This window comes from Pongo pygmaeus, chromosome 19 (assembly GCF_028885625.2).
Source record: "Pongo pygmaeus isolate AG05252 chromosome 19, NHGRI_mPonPyg2-v2.0_pri, whole genome shotgun sequence".
NCBI lineage: Eukaryota > Metazoa > Chordata > Mammalia > Primates > Hominidae > Pongo > Pongo pygmaeus.
The window spans coordinates 85,857,984-85,872,244 of NC_072392.2; the positions used below are offsets into that span (position 1 = coordinate 85,857,984).

Here is a 14,261-nt window from a genome sequence, read left to right on the forward strand (position 1 = left end):
GTAATCCTAGCACTTTGGGGGGCCGAGGCGGGTAGATCACTTGAGGCCAAGAGTTCAAGACCAACCTGGCCAACATGGTGAAACCCTGTCTCTACTAAAAATACAAAAACATTAGCTGGGCATGGTGGTGGGTGCCTGTAACCCAGCCACTCAGGAGGCTGAGGCAGGAGAATTGCTTGAACCCGGGAGGCAGAGATTGCAGTGAACCGAGATCGTATTATTGCACTCCAGCCTGGGCAATAAGAGAGAAACTCTGTCTCAAAAAATAAGAAATAAAAATAAAAAATAAGAAATAAAAATAAAAAATAAGAAAAATAAAAAATAAAAAAATAAAAAACACTTTTTGGATGAAAATGCATTTTATGCATGGGTTCAATTTTCTTCCACTAATAGATGTTTTACGCCTCATCTCTCATTCTGTAACCTCCATGTCTATTAGGCAAGTGTATTTGGGAAATACACTTCTCAGTTTGGTATTGGACTCATCTACTCCCAGACAGAGAAACTTGGGCAACAGCCAAAGGGCTTATCTGTGAGCACAGCCCCTAAGGTTAATTGCCACCCAAAAGATGTGCAAATGTAAGCACCTAAGCGGAAGATGCCCAGAGATAGAACAAGAAATCCCAATAGTCCCATTAGACAGTATACCCCAGCATTTCTGCTTCTTTAATAACTGTTACCAAAGTGGCCAGGTGTGGTGGCTCATGCCTGTAATACCAGCCCTTTGGGAGGCTGAGACAGGTGGATCACTTGAGGTCAGGAGTTCGAGACCAGCCTAGCCAACCTGGTGAAACCCTGTCTCTACTAAAAATACAAAAAAATTAGCCGGGTGTGGTGGCACGTGCCTGTAATCCCAGCTACTCAGGAGGCTGAGGCAGGAGAATTGCTTGAACCCAGGAGGCAGAGGTTGCAGTGAGCCAAGATTGTGCTACTGCACTCCAGCCTGGGCGACAGAGCAAGACTCCATCTCAAAAAAAGGAAAAAGGAAATAATAATAATAGTTCTGCTACCAAAGAATTGTTAACAGCCTCGGGATGCAGATTTCAATTGTATACCTACTTTGGCTAAACATGTTCATTTTGGTTTTTTCTCGTTGTTGTTGCTGCTGTTATTTTGAGACGGAGTCTCACTCTGTCACCAGGCTAGAGTACAGTGGCACGATCTCAGCTCACTGCAACCTCTGCCTCCCGGGTTCCAGTGATTATCCTGCGTCAGCCTCCCGAGTAGCTGGGACTACAGGTGCGCATGCCACCACGCCCAGCTAATTTTTGTATTTTTAGTAGAGACGGAGTTTCACCATGTTGGCCGGGATGGTCTCGATCTCTTGACCTCGTAATCTACCCGCCTCGGCCTCCCAAAGTGCTGGGATTACAGGCATGAGCCACTGCGCCCGGCCAGCATGTTCATTTTGTAGCAGAATCCCACTTGGTAAAGAGTGATATTTTCTCAGGATTTCTAACATGACTCTCTCCCTCATGGGAGAAAAAAATGGGAAATGCAATGTTGAGCATTGCCCTTTGTAGCTGCTCTCATTTTCATAAGAATAAATACTACCCAAATTGTCTCTACATTCCAGATAGGCTGGTTATCTGTTTATTTTTCCACTTAAAAACTGATAAAGAGTAGCTTGCCAAAATTATTTTGGAGTCACTGGAATTTAACCTTAATGCACTGAGCTATTCGTTACTTGGGGGCCAGTTAACAATAAAAAGTTTAATTCTGGAATTTAGGTCCAAGAACTAGACTGCCGGTCTCTTGAACCCTCATAACTCAGGCTCACGGTAATGGTGGACTCTGGCACAAACATGAGAGCCCTGGGTGTTTTCTTGAACAGAGAAGCATGCCACTCCTCTCCCGTGCTCCAGAACCCAGCCAGCCAGCCAGGAGGCAGGATGAAATGTGATATGTAGAAATCAAGCTCCAGGATCTCCTGTTTTCCTCCTGTGTCCTGATTATTGCACAGGAAAGCAATTCCAGCTCCCAAAGTAAATGTTTTCCAGCCTCAGTTCTGTGTCTGTCTAAGGCAGTGTCTTCCTTGGTTTCCCACGGCATCCCTTTTTGTGTGTGGCTTTTTAAGGTAAAAAGACCTCCTCTTACTAGGGCCACTATCCTAGTATTATTTTGTTTTGGTTTGGTTTTTTTGAGATGGAGTCTCAATCTGTCACCCAGGCTGGAGTTCAGTGACATGATCTCGGCTCACTGTAACCTCCACCTCCCAGGTTCAAGCAACTTGTGCCTGAGCCTCCTGAGTAGCTGAGGCACAGGTGCATGCCACCACACCAGGCTAACTTTTGTATTATTAGTAGAGACGGGGTTTCACCATGTTAGCCAGGCCGGTCTGGAACTCCTAACCTCAAGTGATTTGCCCACCTCGGCCTCCCAAAGTACTGGGTTTACAGTCGTGAGCCACCACACCCAGCTTCATAGTGTGTTTTCCACTCACAAAGCATATTTATCAAAGCCAGAGTTGTCAGTTAAAAAGAGAATAATACAAAATAAAAATAAGGCTGGGTGTGGTTCACACCTGTAATCCCAGCACTTTGAGAGGCTGAGGCAGGCGGATCACTTGAGGTCAGGAGTTCGAGACCAGCCTGGCCAACATGGTGAAATCTCACCTCTACTAAAAATACAAAAATTAGCTGGGTGTGGTGACGGGTGCCTGTAGTCCCAGCTACTCAGGAGGCCAAGGCAGGAGAATCACTTGAACCCAGGAAGCAGAGGTTGCAGTGAGCCTAGGTCGCGCCACTGCACTACAGCCTGGGGGACAGAGCAAGACTCCGTCTCCAAAATAATAATAATAATAATAATAATAATTTAAAAGGCCATATTTAGATTGCCCCAGGGTCCACTCTGTTTCTTTTCTCACAGATGACTCAGGCTAGTTTTGAGAATCTGTTTCTTGAAAATACCTGTAAGATTTATGCCTTGCCCTTTCCAAATATAATGAAGTGTTATTGACACTCCAGAAACACACCTGCTCTCGCACGTGAGTCGCTAATGAGTATCTGAGGCTAGCATTTGCATGGGTTGAAGGTGCCAGGGATGCCTTTCTCTGAACACCTTTGTTTTTTTAAGAATCTATTCACAGTTAAGGGGAAAAAAATGTTCGAAAGCGAGCCATTAGCACATTATTGAATTCTTGTTTCCAGCCGACAGCTGTGTTGTGCTTCGTGTAATAGGGTACATTTACTGATGCCTCGATGCTGTTCTTTTGATTTCCATGAATTTGAGACACTCAGCACTCAAGTGTGTATAGCTGTGTGTTGTTTCTTGTATTCATTATGTGTTTCCTACTTTCAAGTCATAAAAGCCTCAGTAGATATCCAGAGGCCTGGAGTCATAAACACTTCATTATAAATGCTTTCCTTGTTTCTGCAAATTCACCGAATTAAAATCCTTCATTTACTGAAACATGCTTGAACCTTCCATGAGAGGTTTTTGACAATCACTGGATTTGTTTGGCAGGAAGAAAGGAATGTTACAGGGATACTGTGAGTATCCAAGAAACGTAAAAAGACATATTTACCCAGGATGGAAAAGAATACCATGAAATAAAAACACATGAACAGTATCTCACACACACACACACACAAACACACACACACAAATGGTATATACTATTTTCCTTAGCCTTCTATTGCCATTATGTGTCACCATAAGAAACAATTTCATCCCTTTTGTGTCAAGCTTGTCATTCCCATTATGTTCTATTCTAGTTCAGGTCTCTTTTTTCATCCTTTCAATGATAGCTAAACTGCCTTTTTTCCCCTCCTTCTATTACATGAAAGTCAAACCTAAAAGGATACTTAATTATCTTGTATCTCACACATTCATTTATGTTTGTTTAAAAATTGAGGCCAGGCATGGTGGCTCATGCCTGTAATCCCAGCACTTTGGGAGGCCGAGGCAGGCAGATCATGAGATCAGGGGTTCGAGACCAGCCTGACCAACATGGTGAAACCCCGTCTCCACTAAAAAAATACAAAAATTAGCCGGGCATGGTGGTGGGCACCTGTAATCCCAACTACTCAGGAGGCTGAGGCAGGAGAATCACTTGAACCAGGGAGGCGGAGGTTGCAGTGAGACGAGATGGCAGTGAGCCGAGATTGCGCCACTGCACTCCAGCCTAGGGGACAGAGCGAGACTCCGTCTCAAAAAAAAAAAAAAAAAAAAAAAAAAAAAAGATAAAAAGAAAAATTGAATCAATATTTATTTTTTAAATAATTTTTTGTGGGTACATAGTAGGTGTAAAGATTTAGGGAGTACATGAGATGTTTTCATAAGGTCTGCAATGTGAAATAGGCACAATGTGAGGAATGGGGTATCCATCCCCTCTAGCATTTATCCTTTGTGTTACAAACAATCCAATTACACTCTTAAGTTATTTTAAAATGTTCAATTAAAAAATTGAATCAGGCTGGGTGAAGTGGCTCACACCTGTAATCCCAGCACTTCGGGAGGCCAAAGCAGGTGAATTGCTTGAGGCCAGGAGTTTGAGACCAGCCTGGAAAACATGGCGAAACCCTGTCTATACTAAAAATACAAAAATTAGCCAGGCACGGTGGTGCACACCTGTAGTCCCAGCTACTCAGGAGGCTAAGGCACAAGAATCGCTTAAACACAAGAGGCAGAGGTTACAGTAAGTTGAGACTGCACCACTGCACTTCAGCCTGGGGGACAGAACAAGACTCTGTCTCAAAAAAAAAAAAAAAAAAAAAATCAATATTTAGGATATGTCATCAGAAAAGAGGGAATGTTAAGTGCTGTTTGCTTAGAAGTGACTTGCTGTCGGCCAGGTACGGTGGCTCACACCTGTGATCCCAGTAATTTGGGAGGTTGAGGCGGGCGGATGACGAGGTCAAGAGATCGAGACCATCCTATCAAACATGGTGAAACCCCATCTGTATTAAAAATACAAAAATTAGCCAGGCATGGTGGCACGCGCCTGTAGTCTCAGCTACTTGTGAGGCTGAGGCAGGAGAATTGCTTGAACCCTGGAGGCAGAGGTTGCTGTGAGCCAAGATCACGCCACTGCACTCCAGCTTGGCGACAGAGTAAGACTCTGTCCCAAAAAAAAAAAAAAAAAAAAAGAAGTGACTTGCTGCCTAGAAAAGTGTTCTAGATTTCCAACATTTATGACCTCCTGTCACCAGTGAGACACACACCCTCCCACAGATGAAAAGTAGATGCTGTTTTAGTTAAAGATAAATGTAGAGAAAAACTTCAAGGTAATTAACCTAGATATTTATTTGTATCACTGCTGTGTGACTGTCAAGCATTTGTCATTAGTTTGTACACACACCCAGCCCTACTCTCAAATAAGACAAGGAGATGAATATACTGCCAAGTGTGTATACACCACGGGGAAGGGCTGGAGGTGTGTGAGCACTATAGGACCTATAGGCAGCCTATAATTGTCATCACCTATGGACAGAGGGATTAAGAACTCTGTAATTGCCAAGATTCCTGGAATTGTTAACAACCTGTCTTCCAGATAGTTTTCATCGAAGATGCTATTATTTCAATCTCCTTCTTTTACTTTTTAGGTGGTCCGAGACATTCTGCTGATTGGACATAGACAGGCTTTTGCATGGGTTGATGAGTGGTATGGTAAGTCAATTTCTCCAAAATAACTTGTAGAACAACTTCATGTTGTCTTGGGCTTTCTGTCCATTTGGCTTCAACTGCTACCTAGAAGGACAACAACAAAGGCAAGGCGGCTGCTTCCTGTGTTGGAAATAGCACTGTCTGCCAAGCATAATGAAGATGTAATTATAGAAGCTTGGTCTAAAGTAACCACAGAATTATTGACTAAGTAGGAACCTCAGGATGTTTGATGCTTACATAGTTGATACACATCATCATTCTCTGTTAGATGGGTTTCAAACCCATCCTAATTTATCCCCAACATCAAGATCAAAGCTGTCTGAAGCATCCTGTCAAGTAAAAGCAGTCCTTTGATTCAGAGAACATTTGAAACCACCCCTTGCCGGGCGCAGTGGCTCATGCCTGTAATCCCAGCACTTTGGGAGGCCGAGGCGGGCAGATCACAAGGTCAGGAGATCGAGACCATCCTGGCTAACACGGTGAAACCGCATCTCTACCAATTAATAAAAAAATTAGCCGGGCATGGTGGCAGGCACCTGTAGTCCCACCTACTCAGGAGGCTGAGGCAGGAGAATGGCGTGAACCTGGGAGGCGGAGTTTGCAGTGAGCTGAGCTCACCCCACTGCACTCCAGCCTGGGTGACAGAGTGAGACTCCGTCTCGGAGAAAAAAAAAAAAAAGAAACCACCCCTCACCAAATATATACAGGTTCTGCAAGAATTTAAGGGCAGACAGAGGCATAGGTGCCCCGTTCATCCTAATTGAAACTATTGTTCTGGCTTTTTTGTTCATGATCTGGGAAGAGTTAAACAATTTCTACACATTTCCAGCAAATGAAAACAAGGTTAGCTTCCTCCCATGATGGATGGACCATCCTTCCCAGATCCTCAGCAGTCTTGTTTTGTCCACATGAATTTTCTGCACTCCCAGAATCAGTCATCAGATGGCTACCGTCCTTGGCTATAAATAGAAAGGAACACGCCCCACCGGTGACTTAGGTTAGATCTGATTTTCAGGTCGATTGTCTAATGAAATGCCCTCCTCCTTGGCCTTTTCCTAAGTCACATTAAATTTGTTCTGAGTATAACCTAGATTGCATTTTGGTCCTTTTCTGTCATTGTTTCACCAACTCCCTCCCTTTTCTGAGCAGAAGGTACCAAAGTAAAAGGACACGTTAGACAGAAGGGGCAAAGACAGTCATTATTATTAATATCGTTAGCTATTTCTGAGCCACATTTAAAAGGCATGGTTCTATAAGCTATGGGCTTTTTTTTTTTTTTTCCTTACCTCCTTTTGCTGTTTTCCCAGATCTGCACCTTCTGAAGAGCAAATGCACCTTCCTGGGTTTGTCCAAATGCAGATCATTTATTTATGCTGTCTTATCACACACCCACAGAATGCCGCTCTCATGCTGCAAAAGCACTGGCTTGCCACATTGTCATGAAGTCTCCCAGAGACCTGTCTATTTCTAGTTGTGTTTTGTGAGGCAGGCAGGAGAGTCTCCTGTGATTACTTCCTCTGATCCTTAAATAAATCTTTCTGGTTTTTTTTTCTGGGGAGCTTTTCTCCGATTCTCAGAGGGAGCACAGACCCCACGAAAGGATAAGAACTTCTGGTCTCTCCCACCTTGTGCTCCTCAGAGCTCACGGTTTCCTTGCTACCAACACCAAGGAAATATCAAAAGGATATTTAAAGAATCATAGGTGCAAACTGATTAGAAGTTTGGCAAAAAGAGAGGTACCTGAAGGGCCAAAAATCTGCCACTTTGAAAACCAACACACAGGGCACTTGGATAGGTTTCTGTCTCTTGCCAGAGTGCCAAAGAAGATTTTTCAGCTAAAAGAATAACCGGGCTCTGATCAAGAGGACAGAATAATAAAGAGGGTTTGATTAGAGGCAGGATATAGGAAGAAAACCCAGTGTGGGTGGGTATCTAGTAAATGAAAGGCCAGGAAGGGGATGGGGCCTGACTTTTCCATCTCAGCTGAGCCTAGGGCAAGGAAGAAACTTAGGGACTTCTTTTTTTTTTGAGACAGAGTCTCGCACTGTCATATGGACTAGAGTGCAATGGCGCGATCTTGGCTCACTGCAACCTCCGCCTCCCAGGTTCAAGCGATTCTCCTTGCCTCAGCCTCCCAAGTAGCTGGGATTACAGGCCCCCACCACCATGCCCTGCTAATTTTTTTTTGTCTTTTTAGTAGAGATGGGGTTTTACTATGTTGGCCAGGTTGGTCTCGAACTCCTGACCTTGTGATCCGCCCACCTCAGCCTCCCAAAGTACTGGGATTACAGGCGTGAGCCACTGTGCCCGGCCGAGACTTAGGGACTTCTAATAAAAATTGAAAAAAAAAAAAAAAAAAAAAACTGCCAGGCACAATAGCTCACACCTGTAATCCCAGCACTTTGGGAGGCCTAGGATGGAGGATCACTTGAGCCCAGGATTCGAGACCAGCATGGGCGACATAGCAAGACATCATCTCTACAAAATAAAGAAAATTAGCCAGGCACAGTGGTGCATGTCCGTAGTCTTAGCTATTCAGAAGACCAAGGTGAAAGGATCACTTGAGCCCAGGAGCTGGAGGCTGCAGTGAGCTATGATCGCACCACTGCCTCTAGCCTGGGTGACCGAGCAAGAACTCATCTCTTAAAAAAAAAAAAAAAAAGAATTCTGGGATTATAACAGGAGCCCAAGGCTAGAATAATGTATCAAAGGAAACAGGAGATCTCCCCGAATCTGGAGACCTTCAAAAGAGAGCACTTATTTACTTAGGATGAGTGAAGTGGAGGCATTTAACAACTAAGGAGTCTATTGTGCAAAAAACATTTTCCTTACCTGAGCACAAAACAACAGTGTGGGCTTTAGTGAATGTGGATCATTAGGACACCTTGCACTCCACAGAGTGGGTCTCCCCCTGCATACACTGACATAGCACCAACCAAAACAAGCAGCCTTTTCACTCAGCAATGGTCTGAGAACTACATGGTTAATTTCATGTAAGCTTCTGCAACCATCAGTACCCACAGCTGAGCTGCTGACCAGGAAAACAGTGGCTCCTTCATCACACAGATGCAGACACTCGGTGAATTAAATGAATGGAAATGACTCCTGTCCACAGAGTGCCTTCTCAGTCCCATATTCAAAGTAATTCTGGGAACTGTGGGCCATATGTGCCACTGGTACCCAGGCTAAGCGCCCACCAGCATTACCCTTCCACTCCATTTTGGGGTACCTGAAGTGGCCTATTTTTATTTGATCTGGACAGGCTCAGTGAGACTCTCATGGAAACATGGAAAAGATCCAAAATAAATCCTTGCCTATAGCTATAGCTTCTAGCACTGGTTCTCAAAGTAAGGTCCCTGGACCTGCAACGTCAGCATCCCTAGGGTACTTGTTAGAAATGCATATTCTCAGGCCCCACCCCAAACGTACTGATTCAGAAACTCTGAGGGTCTAGCCCAGCAATTGTTTTAACAAGCCCTCCAGATGGTTCTGTTGCTGGCTAAAGTTTAAGAACTACTGGCTTATAGTAAGGGCTATAAACCAGACTGGGACATTGGGTTGTAAGGACCGTTTAATTGATTCAATCCAAATAGGTTAACTAGAGAATCATAGCTGTCTGCAGGGCCAACCACACTCCAGCCTGGGCGACAGAGTGAGACTTTGTCTCTAAAAAACAAAAAATAAAATAAAAATGATTGCAGGAACCCAAATTCTTACAACTCTGATTTCTTGTGAGAATTAGAAAAAAAAGCTTCCCTTTAGACAGATGAATTAGAAAAAGGTGCCCATTCTGGGCAGACTCAGCAGGTGCTCTGGGCTTAGGGCTGAATTTTAGCCCCATTCGCCTCCTCTGCTGTGTGTTCATACAGTGCACAAACTGTACACACTGATGCATGGGTAGCTCTAGATGTCTTTCTCTCTAATTAGACTCACCACCTCCAGTGCTTAATTAAGAGTCAAGAAAAAAGGACATTGTTGAGGGTAGTGATCATTTGTCAGCCAAGGATTAATTTTGTATCTCTTCTGAGTTTCAGCATTTGGCTGTCACGAAACTGTTTCCCTAAAGAGATTTTATTCTGCTCATGTTCATTGTAAAGTGTAACCATTTCCATATTGGAGGAGTTGAGTGTGTCTTTCAAAGCCGTGATTGGTCTTTATCCATGAGCCTTGGGTCTCTCTGCATGACTAGAACACTAATCAGAGAAATAACAACAACATATTTCAGGAGATGGGGTGAGAGGGAAGGTGGATAAAAATAGGCAGCCCAGTTTCACAAAGGCATGGTTTTGCTTTACAAATCTGACAGTGTTTTGAGAACATTGCCAGAAGGAGCCTATGATTGAGGTGAACCTCACGAATGTCTTTGAAAACCTGACTCTAACCAAAAAGTATGAGAGAGGGAGAGTTCTGGCTGGTGTAGACGACACTACCTCATGAAAGTGACTTAGAAATCAGCCTGGAGTCCCTAGAGCAGGTCTAACAATGAGGGAGGCAAGATTAAAATGGAGAAAGACGCCTGCTAGGGGTTGCATTAGCTGGTTGAGTTCACCAAGCCAGCATTTTCCAACGCAACATTTTATGTGTGTGTGCTTGTATTCGTTTATCTGGTGAGAGAATGAATAACTTTCCATCAGATTTTCAGAGGAATCTGTGAACCCTTCCCCTGCCTACTCCCTGCTCCCAATTAAAAACTGCAGAAAAAAATCACAACTATAAGGCTGGCACGGTGGCTCACACCTGTAACCCCAGCACTCTGGGAGGCCAAGGCGGGCAGATCACCTGAGGTCAGGAGTTCAAGACCAGCCTGGCCAACATGGTGAAACTCCGTCTCTACTGAAAATACAAAAGTTAGCTAGGCGTGGTTGCGGGCGCCTGTAACCCCAGCTACTCAGGAGGCTGAGGTAGGAGAATCGCTTGAACCCAGGAGGCAGAGGTTGCAGTGAGCTGAGATCGCACCATTGCACTCCAGCCTGGGCAACAAGAGCAAAACTCTGTCTCAAAAAAAAAAAAAAATCACGACTAAAGATTACAGTTCTAGATCTTAGTGGTCTGAATTATGTGGAAAAGGTATACACCACACTTTGAGGATTGGCTACTTTCACTACAAAAAAATGGAGTCACCCTAAGCTTTTTGTAAGAAGAATGTATTGAATTTATAATCATTGTAAAGAGTTTAAAAAATGGCATTTCTCAAAGGATGGCTACCATTTTGCTGGAGCCAAAGAAGTATCCATTCTTATTTATGATTTCTGGAGCCTCCGTGACCCAACTACTTGTTCAAGACTTTTATTTTGACTTAGAATGATGTAAAAATGACTTCTGTTTTGGTGAAGGAGGCTGAAAGTGAATGGAAATGTTTGTAGAGGGAAATAAAGTATAATGTGCCATTTCACAGATCATTAATTAGAACAGAAGACTCCCCTTTTTAAAATGTTTGCTGCTGCAACTGTGTGGTACAATGAAGGAAAATTCACACTTGCAGATGCTTTGTTCAAGGGCATTTGTAGTTTCCATGTGTGTTCAACTGACTTCTAAAGGCCTTTCAAACATATGATCTTGCCTCCACTTCCTGTGAAATTAACCTCCTTTCTTTAAAAATACAATGATTTAAAGAAAATTGCCACCATAAACAAAGCTAAAAGACTAGGGGAAAATATTTGCTGCATATGTAGTCAACAGGATTACCATCTATAATACATAAAGAGGTCCTATAAATTGAAAATTTGGCCAGGTGTGGTTGCTCACACCTGTAATCCCAGCACTTTGGGAGGCCAAGGCGGGAGAATCACTCGAGCTGAGGAGTTTGAGACCAGCCCTGGCAACATAGGGAGACCCCATCTCTACAAAAATGAAAAATTAGCTGGACATGATGGTGTGCCTGTAGTCCCAGCTGCTTGAGAGGCTGAGGTGGAAGGACCACTTGAGTCTGGGAGGTCAAGGCTGCAGTGAACTATGGTCACACACTGCACTCCAGCCTAGGTGACAGAGCAAAACCCTACCTCAAAAAAAAAAAAAATCAGTCACTCAAGAAAATGGTAAAGGATATTAATAAGTAAATCATAGAAGAAGAAATGCAAATGGCCAATAAACTTACTACTAATCACAAGAACTGTAATGAGAAAAACAAGAAAATAGGACATTTGCCCATCTGATAGCAAAAATTTAAGAGTGATTATATCCAGTTTTTAATATAAAATGATAATCCAATTTAATAAAATATACCATAGAAATGATAAGCACAAACAACTTCCAGAATTTTATTCTGGAATACACATGAGGCTGGGTGCAGTGGTTCATGCCTGTAATCCCAGCACTTTGGGAGACCGAGGCAGGCAGATCACCTGAGGTCAGGAGTTCAAGACCAGCCTGGACAACATGGTGAAACCCCGTCTCTACTAAAAATACAAAAAAAGTTAGCCGAGTATGGTGACACGTGCCTGTAATCCCAGCTACTCAGGAGGCTGAGGCAGGAGAGTCGCTTGAACCTGGGAGACAAAGGTTACAGTGAGCCGAGATGGCGCCACTACACTCCAGCCTGGGGACAGAGTGAGACTCTGTCTCAAAAAAGAAAAAAAGAAAAAGAAATACAAATTGCCCATGAATACATGTACGACATGTACAAAGCTATTCTGTGTGGTGGTGTTCATATAAGCTAAAAATTAGTCTCAGTGTAAATGTTTACTAACAGGATTATCAATTAACAAATCCCCTGAGACCAGAGCCTCTTTGCCAAAGTGGAGTTGATGGTTGAGGAGGAGATTTTGGCTTCAGCCCAGTCACTGGCAGAGGAGAACGTTCTACTCAGGCCCCATGCAGTATGACCTCACGCCCTGAGATAAGAGTCTGGGATCTGATCTCTCCTCACCTGAAGGACAGCAAGAAAGAGAAGAAAAGAAATGGCCTCTCCAGAAGGCAAGGAAAGGAAATATTGTCCCACTGAAGTACAGTGAGCAGGGCACGTGTGTCCCCAAAATACTTCCCAGGGCTGTTTAACCTCTGATAGCAGAGTCTCAAAGTATTAGGATGCACTTTCTTTATCAGAAGAAATACCGTACCAGTTGCAATATTCTCTTAAATCAGGCAATTATCCCCAGTATTGCTGGCTTAAGGAGTCTTTTGTAGGAAACCTTATTTAGGAAAAGTAAATTATGACCTTTCACAATCTATAAGTGAAGGGCTGACTGTTTACCAGTGTATTTGCAAAGTAATTGACGTGGGCTTCGTTTAATTAAGAGTTTGGGCCGGGTGCGGTGGCTCACACCTGTAATCCCAGCACTTTGGGAGGCCGAGGCGGGTGAATCACAAGGTCAGGAGTTCGAGACCAGCCTGGCCAACATGGTGAAACCCCGTCTCTACTAAAAATACAAAAATTAGCTGGGTGTGGTGGCAGGTGCCTGTAATCCCAGCTACTTGGGAGGCTGAGGCAGGAGAATCGCTTGAACCCAGAAGGCTGAGTTTGTGGTGAGCCAAGATCGCACCATTGCACTCCAGCCTGGGTGACAAGAGCGAAACTCAGTCTCGAAAAAAAAAAAAAAAGAGTTGATACATATAAGCATTTGTTTGCTGGAAGCAAAGAAATCTGAACCTAAATTGTTTGAAGTCACTCTGATCATTGAAAATCAATCAGTAATAAAGATGAATCATCATTACTGTATAATCTGTCATTCAGCACATGTAATTGAATTTACTAAAATATTGATTTCTATAGAGATTTTGAGGTCATATATGTTGCAAAAGCTAGACAGTGCATTTTACCAGCTAACCTGAACAGGAGCATTTTCACTTGATTAGGATTTCCATAAATTACTGAGAAATACTGAAAATATTTACATCATGTTCATACACATTTATAGTCTGTGAGGATATTTCAGGATTTAGACAAACATATTTTCCTTCACAGCAGGGACCAAATTATCACCATCTTTTAGAGAACTACTCTACTAGGAATGTTCATTCCTATGTGGCAAAATTGGGAGATTTTCTTTTATAGAATTTTCTGAAATTTAGTTTCTTAACTCTTTGTTTAAAAAAAATAATAAGGGATGGCTGGGCATGGTGGCTCACACCTGTAATCCCAGCACTTTGGGAGGCCGAGGTGGGCGGATCACTTGAGGTCAGGAGTTCGAGACCAGCCTGACCAACATGGTGACACCCCATCTCTAGTAAAAATACAAAAATTAACCAGGCGTGGTGGCACACACCAGTAATCCCAGCTACTCGGGAGGCTGAGGTGGGAGAATCACTTGAACCCAGGAGGCGGAGGTTGCAGTGAGCTGAAATTGCTCCAGTGCACTCCAGCCTGGGTGACAGAGTTAGACTCTGTCTCAAAACAAAACAAAACAAAACAAAAAAACCGAGGAGATTATGTTTCTAGAGTGAACAGAAATTCTGGAAAAGTCTATCTTCTCCTTACCGATTCCAAATTGACGGTATCCATCTCATAATGATCCAAAATAACAAATTTTTTTTTTTTTTTTTTTTTTTTTGAGACAGAGTCTTGCTCTGTCGCCCAGGCTGGAGTGCAGTGGCGTGATCTTGACTCACTGCAGCCTCCATCTCCCAGGTTCAAGCGATTCTTGTACCTCAGCCTCCCGAGTAGCTGGGGTTACAGGTGTATGCCACCATACCTGGCTAATTTTTCTATTTTTAGTAGA

At 43.4% G+C, this 14,261-nt stretch overlaps 2 protein-coding genes across 3 annotated transcripts in view; one reads left to right on the top strand and one right to left on the bottom strand.

Moving 5' to 3' along the window:
• The window catches only part of PSMD12 (proteasome 26S subunit, non-ATPase 12), a 376,293-nt gene that overhangs the window by 325,665 nt on the left and 36,367 nt on the right, over positions 1-14,261 (bottom strand). The gene's annotated exons all lie outside the window — the stretch shown is intronic.
• The window catches only part of PITPNC1 (phosphatidylinositol transfer protein cytoplasmic 1), a 315,851-nt gene that overhangs the window by 288,682 nt on the left and 12,908 nt on the right, over positions 1-14,261 (top strand). For both annotated transcript variants that reach the window (XM_063656481.1, XM_054459617.2), the window contains exon 7: positions 5,547-5,610. In XM_063656481.1, coding sequence (XP_063512551.1) covers positions 5,547-5,610 — 64 coding nt within the window. The remainder of the gene's footprint in view (positions 1-5,546; positions 5,611-14,261) is intronic.